Source organism: Drepanopeziza brunnea, assembly GCF_022702325.1.
Source record: "Drepanopeziza brunnea f. sp. 'multigermtubi' strain 214-2 chromosome Unknown ctg4, whole genome shotgun sequence".
Taxonomy (NCBI): domain Eukaryota; kingdom Fungi; phylum Ascomycota; class Leotiomycetes; order Helotiales; family Drepanopezizaceae; genus Drepanopeziza; species Drepanopeziza brunnea.
In genome coordinates, this window is record NW_027094067.1 from 3,125,614 (window position 1) to 3,139,451 (window position 13,838).

The window sequence follows — 13,838 nt, forward strand, 5'->3', positions numbered from 1 at the left end:
GTTCTTTACCTCTCGACCGTTAAAGAAGCTCGATAACCCGACGAACGGATCGTTCGAAGTTACCGACAACGTTTATAGCAGCTTTAAACTCAAGCTCTTCGAGTCAATAAAAGTTTATTTAATCTTTTACCTCGGACGGCTACGAAAAGCTTTTAATGACCTTACTTTCGAGCAAATCATTTTTAAACTTGACTCGATTAATATTATTAGCGAACTTAAGTACGAAGTAAAAAATATCTTAGCCGTACGTTAAATTAAAAAGCACTTTAAGTACCGCGCTTTTTAACTCGGCCGCGACATTGACTTTACTTAATACCTCGCCTCCGACTTTATATACGCTCTTTTCAAAGTACGTGACTTTTATTTAAAATACAAAAAGCTTTTCGGCTTTTTCGCGAAGCTCTTCGATTAAATCAAAGCTTATTCGGACGGTGTTAATGATTACGATCACTTAAGTAGTAATAAAACAATAGATAAACGCTCGAAGACGAGCTTTTTTCGGACGAAAGAGTAGTATGACGACACGTTAAGTCTTTTAAACGCACTTTATATACGTTAAGCTACTTCTCTCTTTTTTTCCTTCGTATTCTTCGTATTCTTTTATTCCTCGCTTTTAACTTATAAACTATAGTTCACGAGTTTTTAACGCTTTTACTTTCGTATATATAAACTTTAGCTACTTTCGACCTTTACACTCGATAGTTGTTGATTCTAAGTCATTACTTTAAGATTCTCTTAAGCTCTTATGTGAACCCCGCGCTCCCGTGAGTTCCTTCAGGTAATCGCTTAAGGTCGTCACACGAGATTCAATAGCCGAAAACCACAAAACACAAAAGGAGGCTATAGTAGTGCTTTATCGAGTGCACAAAACGCAGGCTTGCGTGAATATATATCTTTTTTGATATATATCAGCTATCAAGCAACAAAGTCTAATATTCGCGGCGCAGCAAACTCGATTCTCTCGTCCTCCGGAAGCAGCAGACGCCTCAATACGCAATAGGCTAGCAGATGGCTTGCACGAAACAAAGATTGGTATAAAACGATACGCGCAAAAACGCTAGCACAAGAGAGAAAGGCTGCGATGAAAAAAGAAGACTTAAAAGAGCATTTTCGAGAGTTTTCCGACGGGGTTAAGAAGTTTAGTATCGATACAGCCGATATCTACAACATGGACGAGACGGGATTCAGAATTAGCGTTATCACCGGACGTATTGTTATTACTCATTTGAGTACGAAAGCAGTATACTTAGCAAATCTAAACAATCGAGAGTCTATTATAGCTATTAAGATTATTTGCGCCGACGGTACTGCGATTCCTCCGATGCTTATCTTGAAAGGAGAAGTGTTGTTAGAAAAATATTTTAATAACGATTTACACGACCAAACCCTTCTTGCAACAAGCTCTTCTAGCTATATTAATGAATGCCTCGCGATAAAGTATTTAATCCATTTTCATAATAATACGTTTAAATCGTGTAAAGGAAATTGGCGGATGCTAATATTCGATGGCCACGGTTCGCACATTTCCGACGAATTCTTATTCTATTGCTAGCAACACAAAATCGTTCTATTTCAACTTCCTTCGCACAGCACTTATCTTCTTCAACTACTCGATATCGGTATATTTCAACTATTAAAGCATTAGCATCAAGAAGATATACATAATACGATTTAATACGGCGAGATCGAGTATACGAAAATTGATTTTTTAAACGCGTACGAAAGGATTCGCAAGAAAACATTTCAGCCTCGCATCGTTAGATTAGCGTAGAAAAAAGCTAGTCTTATTCCTTTTGCACTTGAAGTTGTATAAGATAAAATGAAAATCTTTCAATCGGCAGATGCTTCTCGACGCTCTCTAGCTCTTATTATAAAGCGTCTTGTTATTCTAAAGCCTTTTCAAAACCCTCTTTCGACTCCGACTCGCAAAGCGCATCTTGCTTACCTCGATCAACGACTTACCGACGCAGCAGAACTCTTCGACCACGATCTTACTCCTTCTTTTTATCGATCATAGCGCGTGTATCAAGATTCTACGGAATCGAAAATCATTAAATCGAAGCTGATAATCGAAAGAGAAGAAGCGCGAGTCGAAGCGATCAAAGAAACTACGCGGCGTAAAGAAGGGTCGAATGCTTAAGTACAATATCACGGCGTTTTTATTAAAGGACAAGGAGTTACGCAAGTCGCATATAAACACGAGTCTTTTTTAAGCGTAGAAGAAGATGTTAAGAATCTACATTAAAAACGAATTCACGCTGCGAAAGACGAATATTGGATCAAGAATATCGTAAGCAAACTTAGACGACAACGCAAGCCGCCGAGAGGAGATAAGACTAAAACCATACCGTTCGTTACTACGCAGCTTAAATCTAACCTTTTAATTCATCGAGCTAAATTGATTGATCATTGGAATGAGAAATCACCGATCAATACAAAATGGAGAGCTATTTGGGTAGAGATGCGAAGCTTTTGGAGTAGTCGGCGCACTTTAAAGAATACTGCGAATTTGCAAAAGCCGATTGATCTATTATTGCGTTGGGCTATTGAAAATGGAAAGGAATATAGATTCGAAGCTAGCGATTACGATTTTTTAGAAGGTTACATGTAATTATTTGTAGTTGCTTAGTTATTTAGTAGTTTACTGAATTGAAAGTTATTTGAACAGCGCCGACGAGGTTAATATACAAATATAATCGCGATTTAAAATCTTATTAACTTTTAAATTTTGTATTAAAATAATTCTATTATTGAAGAATAATATTGTATTTTAAAATTAATTTTTCTATTAAAAATTGTAATAGATATATATGTTGGAAGAAAAATCACGAAAAAATTGACCGTATTACTGAAAATTGACCGTATTACTGAAGGGTACTAGGAACCGCATTCCTGCCTCTGACTAGTACTCCGACCAGGGGTACGATTAGGTAGGAGTTCGCCAGAGGGAGCACGCAGTCGGCAGTCTGACTTGGTGCACGCTTCCTCTTCAAAAGCACTCCACTCAACCCATATGTTCATTCCAACTCCAAAAACCAAGCTGCAAGATCTACGAATCTACCACATCTTCTCGGCGAGGACTACCCGTTGATATCCTGCCTCCTCTGAGCCTGCGCCCCGGATGATTCTATCTGGGCACCAAGAAGGGCAGTCTCCTCGTCAACAACAGCAACCGTCTTGTCCTCATCCGAGGGCTTCGGTGGCGGTTGCAAGGCAGACCAAAACGTACTCACGACCACAATCATCCCACCAAGTAGACTCCACCGCCCGGGAATAACGCCCCAGATGGCCCAGTCGAATCCAAGCGCAAAGAGGATCTGCGTGTACAACATGCTGGTCGCCTTGCTGCTCCGGTCCATCTGCAATCCGGCTGTGAGCAAGAACTGCAGCCCGAAGCCGAGGACGCCCAAAGCGAGAAGCAGTAACCACTCGCGTGCTCCATTTGGCATCACGAACCCGATGCCAGGGATGACAAGCAGCGCCACAGTCGAAGCAGCAGTCCCCAAGAAGGCGAAGTAGTTCACGGTCATCAAGGCGTGAGCCCTCGGGCCGATGATCCGGATGGTCGTGTACGCACCCGAAGCCCCCAAGACGCCTAGGAGAGCGACCGTGATGGCGATGAGACGTTGGGCCGGTGTCACGTGATCAATCTGGCCGGGTTTGGTGACGCCGATGGCATCGTCGACCTTGCCGAATATGCTTTCCGGGTGGGCGATGATGATCACGCCGACCAGGGCGACGAGTCCCGCGACGAGGTCTTTGCGGAGGAAGCGCTGGCCGAGGGCGATGGAGCATGCCCAGGCGGTGACGATCGGGACGAGGAACCGGATGACGGTTGATTCTGCGAGGGGGATATAGTGCACCGAGTCTGGATCAGGTCAGTTGATATCAGAGGCAGAGGGACAGGGAGATTCCAAGGAGTGACATCTTCAACTTCAACTTACAGTAGAGACAGAATAGACCGAAGAATCCAAAGACGGCCCTGAGCACAAGCCAGCCTCTGACCGCACGGTTTCCCAAAGGAAAGTCGGGAACCTCTTTCCACCACATATACAACGCACTCAAGACAAAGGTGACTCCCAGACGTGCAATGATAACCTACACTGGGCTTTAGCAAGTTTGTTCTCTGTTACCGGGTGACCTATTCCTTCTTCGTACTTGAAAGGGGTGCATGCCATTTCCACCTCGGCCTTGCTGCAGACCTCGGACAATGGCATCTGTCGAGGTCCCAAAGAGTTCAGAGATGAGAATGTAGATGGCGCCTTTGTTGTCTTTCCATACTCGGCTCCATAGACCTGGTATAGGCTCGATCCCCGCGGACTCGTTCTCGTCACGCACCTCGGACGTACTGTTCTGACGAGCCATTCTGGTCTCTTCTTCTACGATCTTGACGTTATCATATATAAACCTAGTAAGAAGAGCGAAAGCGAAGAACGAAATGCTATCTTGGACGAATATCAATGTCGGAAGCGGCGACGTAAAAATTTACATATACGAAGTGTATTTATGTATTGTATATATAGGCTTTTCTTCACCCCACCTCCGACATTCGGACCGGTTTAGGCTTGTTCGGGGACATGATCGCCCTCCGTCTCATCATTTTATGCGCTATAAATGAGCATCAGACCAAAGCAATTCTTCTCTTGATGAAAGCATGAAAGAGGCTCTCCTCTCGCTGTGAGAACAATACGGGGGAATGTTGATGTGGACTGTTGATTAACAAAAGGGGGCTCGCTAGAGGATCGCGGTGAGTCGGAAAAAGTCAGGCAGGAGTGGCAGAATCAACTTTTGAACGCCCATCATCCAGTCGCCTCATTGACATTACAACTCCACCTCATTCATACCATAACCACACCTACAACCACAATTCGTAATCCTGCATCTACTCATTCCTCTCTGTGCTTCTTGTATTGTTTTCCACTCGATATCCCTTCTCCCCCGTAGCGCCATGGGCTGGTTCTGGGCAGACCCCGACATACCAGTCGTGAATGCAAGAAGTGCGCCTCATCCGATGCCCGCAAATATCAATGCCTCGCCACCGGTATATATCCTCACCATGGATTGTTTAAACTATCTAACATCTCTCAGCCCTCATGCCCGATGCACCAGAGCACACCCGCCGTCGCCAAAACCCCAACGCCACCCGCCGAATCTGCCTGCCCCTACACGCCCTCGGATGCCGACGCCTCCCAGGCGAAGACCTCATCCAAATATTCCAAATACAACCCTCTGAACTACATGTTCTCCGAAATCTCCCAGGAGCGCGCTACGAATCAAACGGTGGCTCTGCCCACCGAGCGCGAGCCTTCCACAATTCCCAAGGGCACCGGAGAGGGCAATTGGGAATACCCTTCGCCACAGCAGATGTACAATGCGCTCCTACGGAAGGGGCATACAGATACGGACGCGACCGCAGTGGAGGCGATGGTTTCCGTGCACAATTTTTTGAACGAGGGTGCCTGGGCAGAGATTGTCGAATGGGAGCGCAGATTCGGGCATGGACTGCTGAAAGGGTGGGAGAATTGCAGAAGGGGAGAGAAAGGCTCTATGGCGGGCCAAAATCTGACCGCGGGCGCCAACGTAGACGAGGTTGTGCAGCCCAAGTTGATCAGGTTCATGGGGAGGCCGAAGGAGATGACGCCCAAGGCGGCCATGGTCCAGGTCCTGGGGTGGATATACCCGACTGCTTATGCGTAGGTCCCCAGAAACGAAGAGTAAGGAGCAGATACTGAACAACATGTAGGACGGAGCCCCCATTTGATCGCCACGATTGGTTCGTCCAGAGAGAGGTCGCGGGCAAGAAGCAGGAGATCAGATACGTGATCGACTACTACTCCGCCCCCGACGACGCAGACGGGGAGCCGGTCTTCCACCTCGATGTCCGGCCTGCTCTGACGCCAACAGCTGCGGTGGAGAGAATGATGCGATGGGGTGGCGATGTATGGTACAGGGCTTCAGGCGCATCGCTCAGGGAGAAGGGCAACTGATCGGTCTCGAGAGACTGGATAATGACTTGTGCGACTATTGAGCGATGATTTGCAGGCGTCCTTGGCATGTATAGGTCTGTCAGGGCAGTTTGACCTTCGGGATGGCTCAGTCAAGCGTGTATGCTTGTTGTTCGGGTTCGGATGCTTGATGGTAACGTCTCCCTGTTGTTTTATTCACCACTCTTGCTGTACTATACTTGGATAAATTGACCACTGCCTATTCCAGACACACTTTTGCCTTCTTTTTCTTCTTTTTCTTCCCTTGGAGTTTGCCTTTTTCCTCTCCTTGGTAAGAAATCTGCACGTTTTGATTCTGGCGATAAGGGATTAGAGCTCCACGACATTCCCCCACTTGTCAACTCTTGATTGAACTTCACAGCCGCCACAGAAACGCAGCAATGCCAAAGCCGTTCATATCCACCCGAAAGTTCATCAAGTGGGGTGTCAGTCCCGTCTCTCTCTACATGGGCATCAACTAATCTCGGAACAGGATGCGCCGGCGGGAGAAGATACCGAGTGCGTAACCCCCCTCCGTAAGTCTGCGGGCTGCCACGATCTGATGCTCGCATACAGCACGCTCGTCCTCACCACCGCCGGCAAACACTTCGTCGACATCCGCATCTACCTCCCCAGAACCCCCTCGGAGCCGTGCCTCCCCGCCTCCAGCCCTCTCCCGATATCTCGCCTCGAATGGGGCTTCGCAGGGACTTCGAACCCCACGCCCGCCGCATACGCCGCGGATGGCACGATTGCGACGCCGGCGCATACCGTCTGGACGCACTGGGTCGACAGCAGAACCACGGCCGAGACCTGTGACGAGGGGGTCATGTACCCGCAGGCCAGCGGGGAGACGATGGAGTACGGCGCCATGATCAACCCTGCCTCGGGCAAGGAGGAGACATACGAGGAGTGCTGGGTCGATCTCGAGGCCGGGCTCGTGGACGGGGAGGACGGGCTCAGGAGCTGGGTGTTGCGGACCGAGGATGCGGAGAAGGGAACCCGGGGCGTCATGGCGCGGGTTGGACGGTACGCGCAGGCTGTTCTGCGGAGGGGGGGAGGCGAGTTTGGCGCTGCGCGGTGGGTGTGGCGTGATGCTGAGAAGGGGTGGGAGTCGGTGGTGCAGATTGGGAGCCTGGACGAAGACGTCCCCCGTGGGATGTTGGGCGCGGGGGACGTGAAGCTGGGACAGACGTTTGAGGGGAGCGGTGGGCTGCAGTGGAGCTGTGTTGAGAGCTTTGCGTGGTCGTGATTCCGCCCATCATCGACTACAACCAGGTTTTTTCAATATATACATATATATATGTATATCAAAGCTCTGCCCTCGCGGCCTGGAAGAGCGCCAGCACTTCTCGCGGGGCTTTACGAAGGACGCCGTTTCCTCGTCCCTACCCATCTCTGACTTTGTTCCGCCGATCAGAAGATATGCCCCATCTTCTCCGCATGCGAGGAAGACTCAACCATCCTCGCGCAGACTCGCAACCGACGAGAAAAGGGGTCTGTCAAGATAGAGTCGTGGGTGTAGCTTTGCACATGATATGATATGAACCCTCTCCCTGAGTGCAAGCACACTTACTCGCCTCTCTCTCTCCCTCCCTCTTTTTTCTATCCCGCGCACTGGTTACCAAACAGGCACACATACCCACCGACTGACTCCATGTCCTTTCTCCCCCTTCTAGCACGTAGCCAGCTAGCTAGCTAGCTAGCTACCTACCTACCTACCGAAATGTCATCCGTCCTCCCATCGTTGAAGTTCTTCAACAGGGAGATGCAATGCTTTTCCCTTTTCCTTTTCCTTTTCCTTTCCCTTTCCTTTTTTCCTTTCTTTTCTTTTTCTCCCTCCCCTCCCCTCCCTCCTCCTTCCTCCCCCTTCCTCTCTTAAAATCTAGCTATCCACTCAATAAACAGGTCGTTGAAATCTTCCTCGCCAATCGCACGCACCCCCTTCCTTTCCGTGACCGTCTGTCTATCAGTCAGTCGTAGGAACGAGCCCTTTCAAGCCTGCAAATGCGGACTAGCATGTTATCTGATGAACTCTACTTTCAGCTTGTGTTCTTGTGTATGAATGTATATGTATGTATGTGTGCACGCAGGAGTATATTGCAGACGAGACGAAACGACATGTCCGAGTCCTCCCCCGTCCCGTCCCTCGAGACTTGCTTCTTCTATCTATCCATCCATGGCTTGCTCGTTGCGCGTAAGAGTAACTAACGTGTTGGTATTTCGTTCGTTCGTTCGTTCGCTCGATGTCTGGGATTTGTGCCCGGTAAGGAGAGGAGAGGAGAGGAGAGAGGGGAGGGTGAATCGGGGGGAGGGAGGCAGGAGTTGAAGAGTGAGTGAGTGAATGAAGTGAGTCCCTGGATTTTCAAATTTGTGTTGGTGATGGAGCTGATGTATTGATGTAGATGTTCGTAGGGGGAGAGAGAGAGATTACAGGTGCTAAGGTCTAACGTCTGGCTGGTATTGGAGTAGAGGTAGTCTCTCTCTCTCTCTCCCCCTCACCCCCTTCTTTTCTCCTTAGCTCTGCATCCGATAGAACGAGCACCTAATACAGATAGACCATGACGCTGCTCAGACACCACTGACTAGCCTCAGCTATTACTCTTCTTCTGTGCCGTCGCCGTGGAGAATCACCACTTGTCATCCGCTATATATAGCGCGATAAAATAGCATCTCTCTCAAAAATGAAACGAGCTGCTTTCAGCATGACAGGCCGCCCAAAGGCGGAAGCGGCGAATGGAACGCCCTTCATGTATGTCCCCCGCCGACTCACTGGAGCTCCATCCATCTGCTTGCTATGCTATGCAATCCCGACCGACCGACCCACCATCCCTCCCATCTCAGGCACGAGCGAGCATGCATCGCCATCACCCATCATTCATCATTCGGCGCGCCGATCCGCAGCACCGCACGGGCCTGCGACTTGGTCAGTTGAAGTTCGAACCTCTCTAGGTTCGAAGTAGGACCTCGGAGAGCCAACAGAGAGAGAAGTGTTGTTCGTCGGTTGTGCAATTTCAGAATCGCAGAGGCTTCGGGGTTTAAAAGATATCTCTGAACACGCCGCTGTTGCGGATTCGCCTCTCGCTTCTTTGTTTACACTCGCCAGGTCGGGCTCCTCCGTATCTGGACCGGCGCCATCTTCAAACTTCACCGGTCCAGGGGGGGGTTCTTGTTTGTTTCCTTTTTTGTAGGCTTTCGCGTGTAGCTGGCTGGACACCGCCGACTCGCTCGAACACTGTGTACCAGGCAAGCCCAGGTCGAGAAGCAGGCCGAACAGGCAAAACTTCTTGCAAGCCCACCCACCGACGTTCCCGGTCCGAGAAGTGGCTAGCTGGAGAGGGTATCCGCACCGCAGGAGGGATGTCAGACCCTCATGTAAGATCAATATCAGTTTCAAAAGCACAGTCTGAAGTAAAGTCCAGAATCCAAAGTCCAAAGTCGTAAGTCATCAATGGGGACACGAAGACGCGCATGATTCAGACCCTCAGTCATCCTCGATCATTATTAGGAGGATTCAAAGCCAAGTAGCACTAGCACATACAGCTAGCATATCTATAGCAAGCCTTGATAGCCCAGCTCTTATTGTATCCCGAAAGCTTCCCCAGTTCCGTCCCGTGATATGGACGCTGCCACTGAAATTGACTTCCCTTTACCACGTAAGCAAACGTTCGTGAACGATTCAGCCTGATCACCATCAAAGAAAACACAGGAAAAAGAAGAAATCGCGGCGAATAATCATCAGCGGTACACCGTCAAGCCGGACATGGGCATTATTTTATAACAGTATTAGGCGCCTCTCCCTCGTGTACAGTTCACTCCACGGAGCGTACTTCAAATTGTAGGTCAAGGGAAAATTACAAAATCCCATCGGGGAGCCACAAAGACAGGCAAGTACAAACGAGACGAGAGAAGCCATGCTATCAAAACACCATGTGAAGCTTTGCTGGGTGGATCCCCGGACCTCAGTCCTGCTTCGGATATATCGGACGAAAATGACGAAGTAGACAAAAAGGAAAGGCAATCGACGTGCTCTATCTCAGCCCGATTACACTCATTTCGAGGGTCCAAACTCTGCGGATCCATACTTTGAGCTTTCCGTCCACGCCATCTACGTTCTCAAGCTCGACACCCTCCCACCAACATCTCCGAGCTGGTTTTCTCCAGAAGAGCAGAAGCTTCTGAGCCATCCCAACAGCGTTGCTCCCCGCATCACCACCCCGGATGTCCGTCCGTAATCTTGCGAGGGCGAGACTGCAGATGACTGCCTTGTTCGGCTCGTTGGCTCGGTGGCCCCAGTGGTCGTCATGATCGAATCCTCTGCCGCGTGTCAATCCCGCAATAGATGAAGCCCCAGCCGGACCAAAGGACGCAATGGTACATACCCAGCCGTCAACATCTCGATCAAGTGTTGCTCGGTCGTTCCAGTCTCCTCACTCCTCCTCAACCCAGAAAATATTCCGTCCTGCTTCAGCAATGCCTTCCCAGCTGCTCTCTTGACCTCAATCATCTCTGGTTGCGTAATGTTTGCTTGAGGGGGTATAACGTAGAAATCCAGGTCTTCCCTCAACACGATTATTCCTGCTCGGTCCTGCAACATCTCTCGTGCGGACCCTGACATTGGTTCTATCGGGACGGCGTCAGCTTCGGGGCCAACAGTGGGCGAATTCGGCCCAGAGGGAATGGTTTGCGCGACATTTCGGAAGAAATCCAGCATGTATTGTAAGGATGCCGGATCATACTGCGATGTGAGGTCAGCTATGTATAGATCTATATTATGCAATATATTGCGAATATGTTGAACTTCACGGACATCAACCTGAAAAGCGTCGCCCTCGTGGTAGGTGTTCAGGTGCCCATCCGGGAGCAGACCGTTGGGGAAGAGCGAGAGAAGGACGAATTCTGGGAGGGTGAGGAGTTCATCTCGCGAAAGCGTGAACCGTTGGCCCCTAGATGTACCGTATCAGCCTGCTATTCCGCCTTCGTTGAGCGCGGATCGTACCGCAGGTCCATTGTGATATTTTCGTCGGCACCAACATCTGCAGCTCTACATCAGCACCCACCACTCCGGGCATAATGTCATACCCTACCTCCAAGAGTATTGATTGGTGCTGGACCACTCTGCTGCACCTGAGTAAGGATACTCGCAGCGCCTCCTGCGGCTGCCATCAGGTATGTGAACGAATCGAGGGGGCTAGAGCCTTCGGTGTATGCTGGCGGAGGCTCGCTGTCGTCGTCCTTCTTGGAAGATTCCCCCTTTGTATCCTGCAGGAGGCAGCTCTTGGTTTGCGCGACAACGTCCTCGGAAGATGCGGAGGGCGGCTCGTGGGATCCTCGAGCAGCAGCGGGCGAGTACGCCGGGACCGGTGCAGCAGCGCCGGCTTCAGTGACCGCTGCGTTATAGGCTTCGACAGCTTGTTCGGTAGAAGCGTAGAGCGAGGAGAATGGCGGCGGTCGCGGTGAAGGAGGTCGTGTCGGAGAAAGAGAGGGAGAAGGGGATGGAGAGGGAGGCAGAGACTGAGAGGGAGACGGAGATGGAGATGAAGATGGAGGAGGAGGAGGGAGAGATGACGGGCGCGTAGCCACTTTCGCTCCACCAGTGCGTATGGGTAGCCGCTGCTCCACGTCCCTGCAGGACGACAAGCCGCTTTGCGTATTTGACAACGTGATTGCGGGCGGGCGTGATTCAGCTTACGGATTTGTTGCGAGTGGCATTCAGATTCGATTCGACACACGAGGGCAACTCAATTGCGCGTCGACCCGATGGTAAATGGCAGACGTGGTGGAGCTGGAGGTGAAGGGGGAGGTGAAGGGGGAGGGGGAGGTGGAGGGAGAGGTAGGAAGTACGAAGTAGAGGTAGAGGGAGAGATAGAGGTAGAGGTAGAGAGAGAGGTAGAGGTAGAGGTAGAGGTACCAAGTAGCGGTAGAGGTAGAGAGAGAGAGAGGTGAGAGGAGCAAAGGTTTCTCAAGAGCCTCAAGAGCCTCAGCTCACGGGCTCTCCTGCGATCGGTTAAATTACCCAAGGTTAACCAGGGGAGACCCATCTCCGACCTCTGATGAAAAGCCCGACAAATCGCTTTACATGTCAAAAGAAACATTGACGTACCGCTAGTACAACGTACATTCGTCTGCGTGTCGGCTCTCACGCTTCCCGGTAGCAGCTTATCTTGCGGTATTCGAGTTCGGGACACGGGATGGAAAGATGACCATAGCCTTTGTGTGAATGAATGAATGAATGAATGAATGGCCCGAGAAGCCCTCCAACAGGAATGAGTAGAGTAGAGTAGCAGGCCGAATGAGCATCCTATACCTCTATAGCAAAGAGGTCGAAAACTAAAGGTTAGCGCGAGGGGGAAGGCTCGCGTTAAGGATTAGCTAAAAGCGTATTGTTTGTATACAATACTGCGCATACTGGACGCAAGTTGCTTCTTAAAGAGAAATAAATCCGAGGGCGAAGGCTATAATCAGACTGCCTTTGAAAGTATTTCAGATCGTAAGAAAGGGAGCGAACGCTATGGTCAAGTTGCTGTTTTTTTTAAAGGTGCAGTTGCACGCGGTCTAGCGAGAAACCTTTCGAATATCGAAGAGCGAAGTCTATAATCCGATTTCTCTTTTATCGATATTCTTTAGCATCTTTTTGCAAAACGAAGACTATAGTTAGTTTGTTTGCAAATCGATCTCTTTTGTGTGAACTTTACTGCTTTACGATCAATTGTAAGGTTGACCATTGATCAATATCGGTATCACAAGTACCGAATGGGAAGTACGAATATATGTGGTGCTAGTTATATTCGTGATTCGCGAAGTCTAGAGGCTCAGCTATACTAGCTGAGGGAGAGCTATATGCTGATATACCAAGGCCGGCACACCTAGTGTAGCTACGTGACATGGTGCCTGTATTCCTACTTAAACGACCTTCTTCTGCGATTCATCTTTTTTTGTCCTTCGATATCGCATCTCGGCATCTGGATATCGCGATGAATCCTTACATTTTACGTTCCGCAACGGAACGAAGAAATGCGATCATTGGTAACCGCATACTTGCTCAATAAAAGATCGGGGATAGCACCTCGATAAGTGAAGTATTCTTCGTTGGTCAAGCATGTAGCAGAACTAATAACAAATTAATTATATGAAATCAAATTATATTAAAAATAAGAGTCGTAGTTCACTTACCCGTAAAACTCGCATCCGTAGTCGTAAGTATTGAAACCGGTCATGACATTGTCCAATCCACTTTCGTTAAGTGGAGCTATTTATGTTTATAAGCTTTTATAATTTTTCAAAAGTGAAATAGAGAGAATTCTTACTGCATTCATCTTGGTTATAAGTGACGTTAAGGCATGTTGTGAAGTCAGGATCTTGGCAGACATAGAGCTGTCCTCTGCGGGCAGGCGTGGCTCCATTTACAACGGCGATTGCAATAGCAGTTGTAGCGAGAAAAGCGGTGACGGATCGCATGGTGATAGGCTGGTAGAAAAAGGGTTGTTGTTTTGAAAAGTAGATAGATAATAATAGAAACAATGATGCCAGATCTCGATGATGGTGAACAGATGTACAGCGCGACTTTAGAAGTATATAAGTACTTTTCAAACGCCTATTCCGGACTTATAAATATCACAACTATAGACTTCGAACGAATTACGTTATATGACTCCGCTTTGTCGTAAATGAATACGGTACCGTATTACGTCGCATGCATAATTGTTACACCTTTCAGGGTGCCTCCAAGGCTTAGTTTTCATTTTAAACCCCTTGGACCTTGGTTACCTTAGCCTCAAGGGTGTAACAGTTACGCCTGCGACGTACTAATTCGGTAAATCGGAGAAGCGTCCTATTCAATCGGGAATATACTGT

General features: G+C 49.0%; 5 protein-coding genes across 5 annotated transcripts; 2 read left to right on the forward strand and 3 right to left on the reverse strand.

The window, feature by feature from the left end:
* Positions 1-3,080: 3,080 nt before the first annotated feature.
* On the reverse strand, positions 3,081-4,365 carry L3040_003512 (uncharacterized protein; the record flags this gene model as incomplete). The annotated part of the gene is made up of 3 exons (XM_007293915.1): positions 3,081-3,868; positions 3,945-4,098; positions 4,159-4,365. 3 exons carry the CDS (start codon positions 4,363-4,365, stop codon positions 3,081-3,083), a joined length of 1,149 nt encoding a protein of 382 aa, XP_007293977.1.
* A 583-nt stretch (positions 4,366-4,948) lies between these two features.
* On the forward strand, positions 4,949-5,987 carry L3040_003513 (uncharacterized protein; the record flags this gene model as incomplete). The annotated part of the gene is made up of 3 exons (XM_007293916.1): positions 4,949-5,041; positions 5,089-5,693; positions 5,744-5,987. The coding sequence occupies 3 exons, from the start codon at positions 4,949-4,951 to the stop codon at positions 5,985-5,987; spliced, it is 942 nt and encodes a 313-aa protein (XP_007293978.1).
* Positions 5,988-6,385: 398 nt separating this feature from the next.
* L3040_003514 (uncharacterized protein) lies at positions 6,386-7,236 on the forward strand (the record flags this gene model as incomplete). Its single annotated transcript, XM_066154503.1, has 3 exons — positions 6,386-6,430; positions 6,478-6,503; positions 6,561-7,236. 3 exons carry the CDS (start codon positions 6,386-6,388, stop codon positions 7,234-7,236), a joined length of 747 nt encoding a protein of 248 aa, XP_066012459.1.
* A 2,779-nt stretch (positions 7,237-10,015) lies between these two features.
* L3040_003515 (uncharacterized protein) lies at positions 10,016-12,025 on the reverse strand (the record flags this gene model as incomplete). Its single annotated transcript, XM_066154504.1, has 6 exons — positions 10,016-10,301; positions 10,367-10,722; positions 10,795-10,930; positions 10,984-11,020; positions 11,072-11,374; positions 12,001-12,025. 6 exons carry the CDS (start codon positions 12,023-12,025, stop codon positions 10,016-10,018), a joined length of 1,143 nt encoding a protein of 380 aa, XP_066012460.1.
* A 948-nt stretch (positions 12,026-12,973) lies between these two features.
* On the reverse strand, positions 12,974-13,442 carry L3040_003516 (uncharacterized protein; the record flags this gene model as incomplete). Its single annotated transcript, XM_066154505.1, has 3 exons — positions 12,974-13,094; positions 13,158-13,233; positions 13,292-13,442. The coding sequence occupies 3 exons, from the start codon at positions 13,440-13,442 to the stop codon at positions 12,974-12,976; spliced, it is 348 nt and encodes a 115-aa protein (XP_066012461.1).
* Between the last annotated feature and the right edge of the window lie 396 nt (positions 13,443-13,838).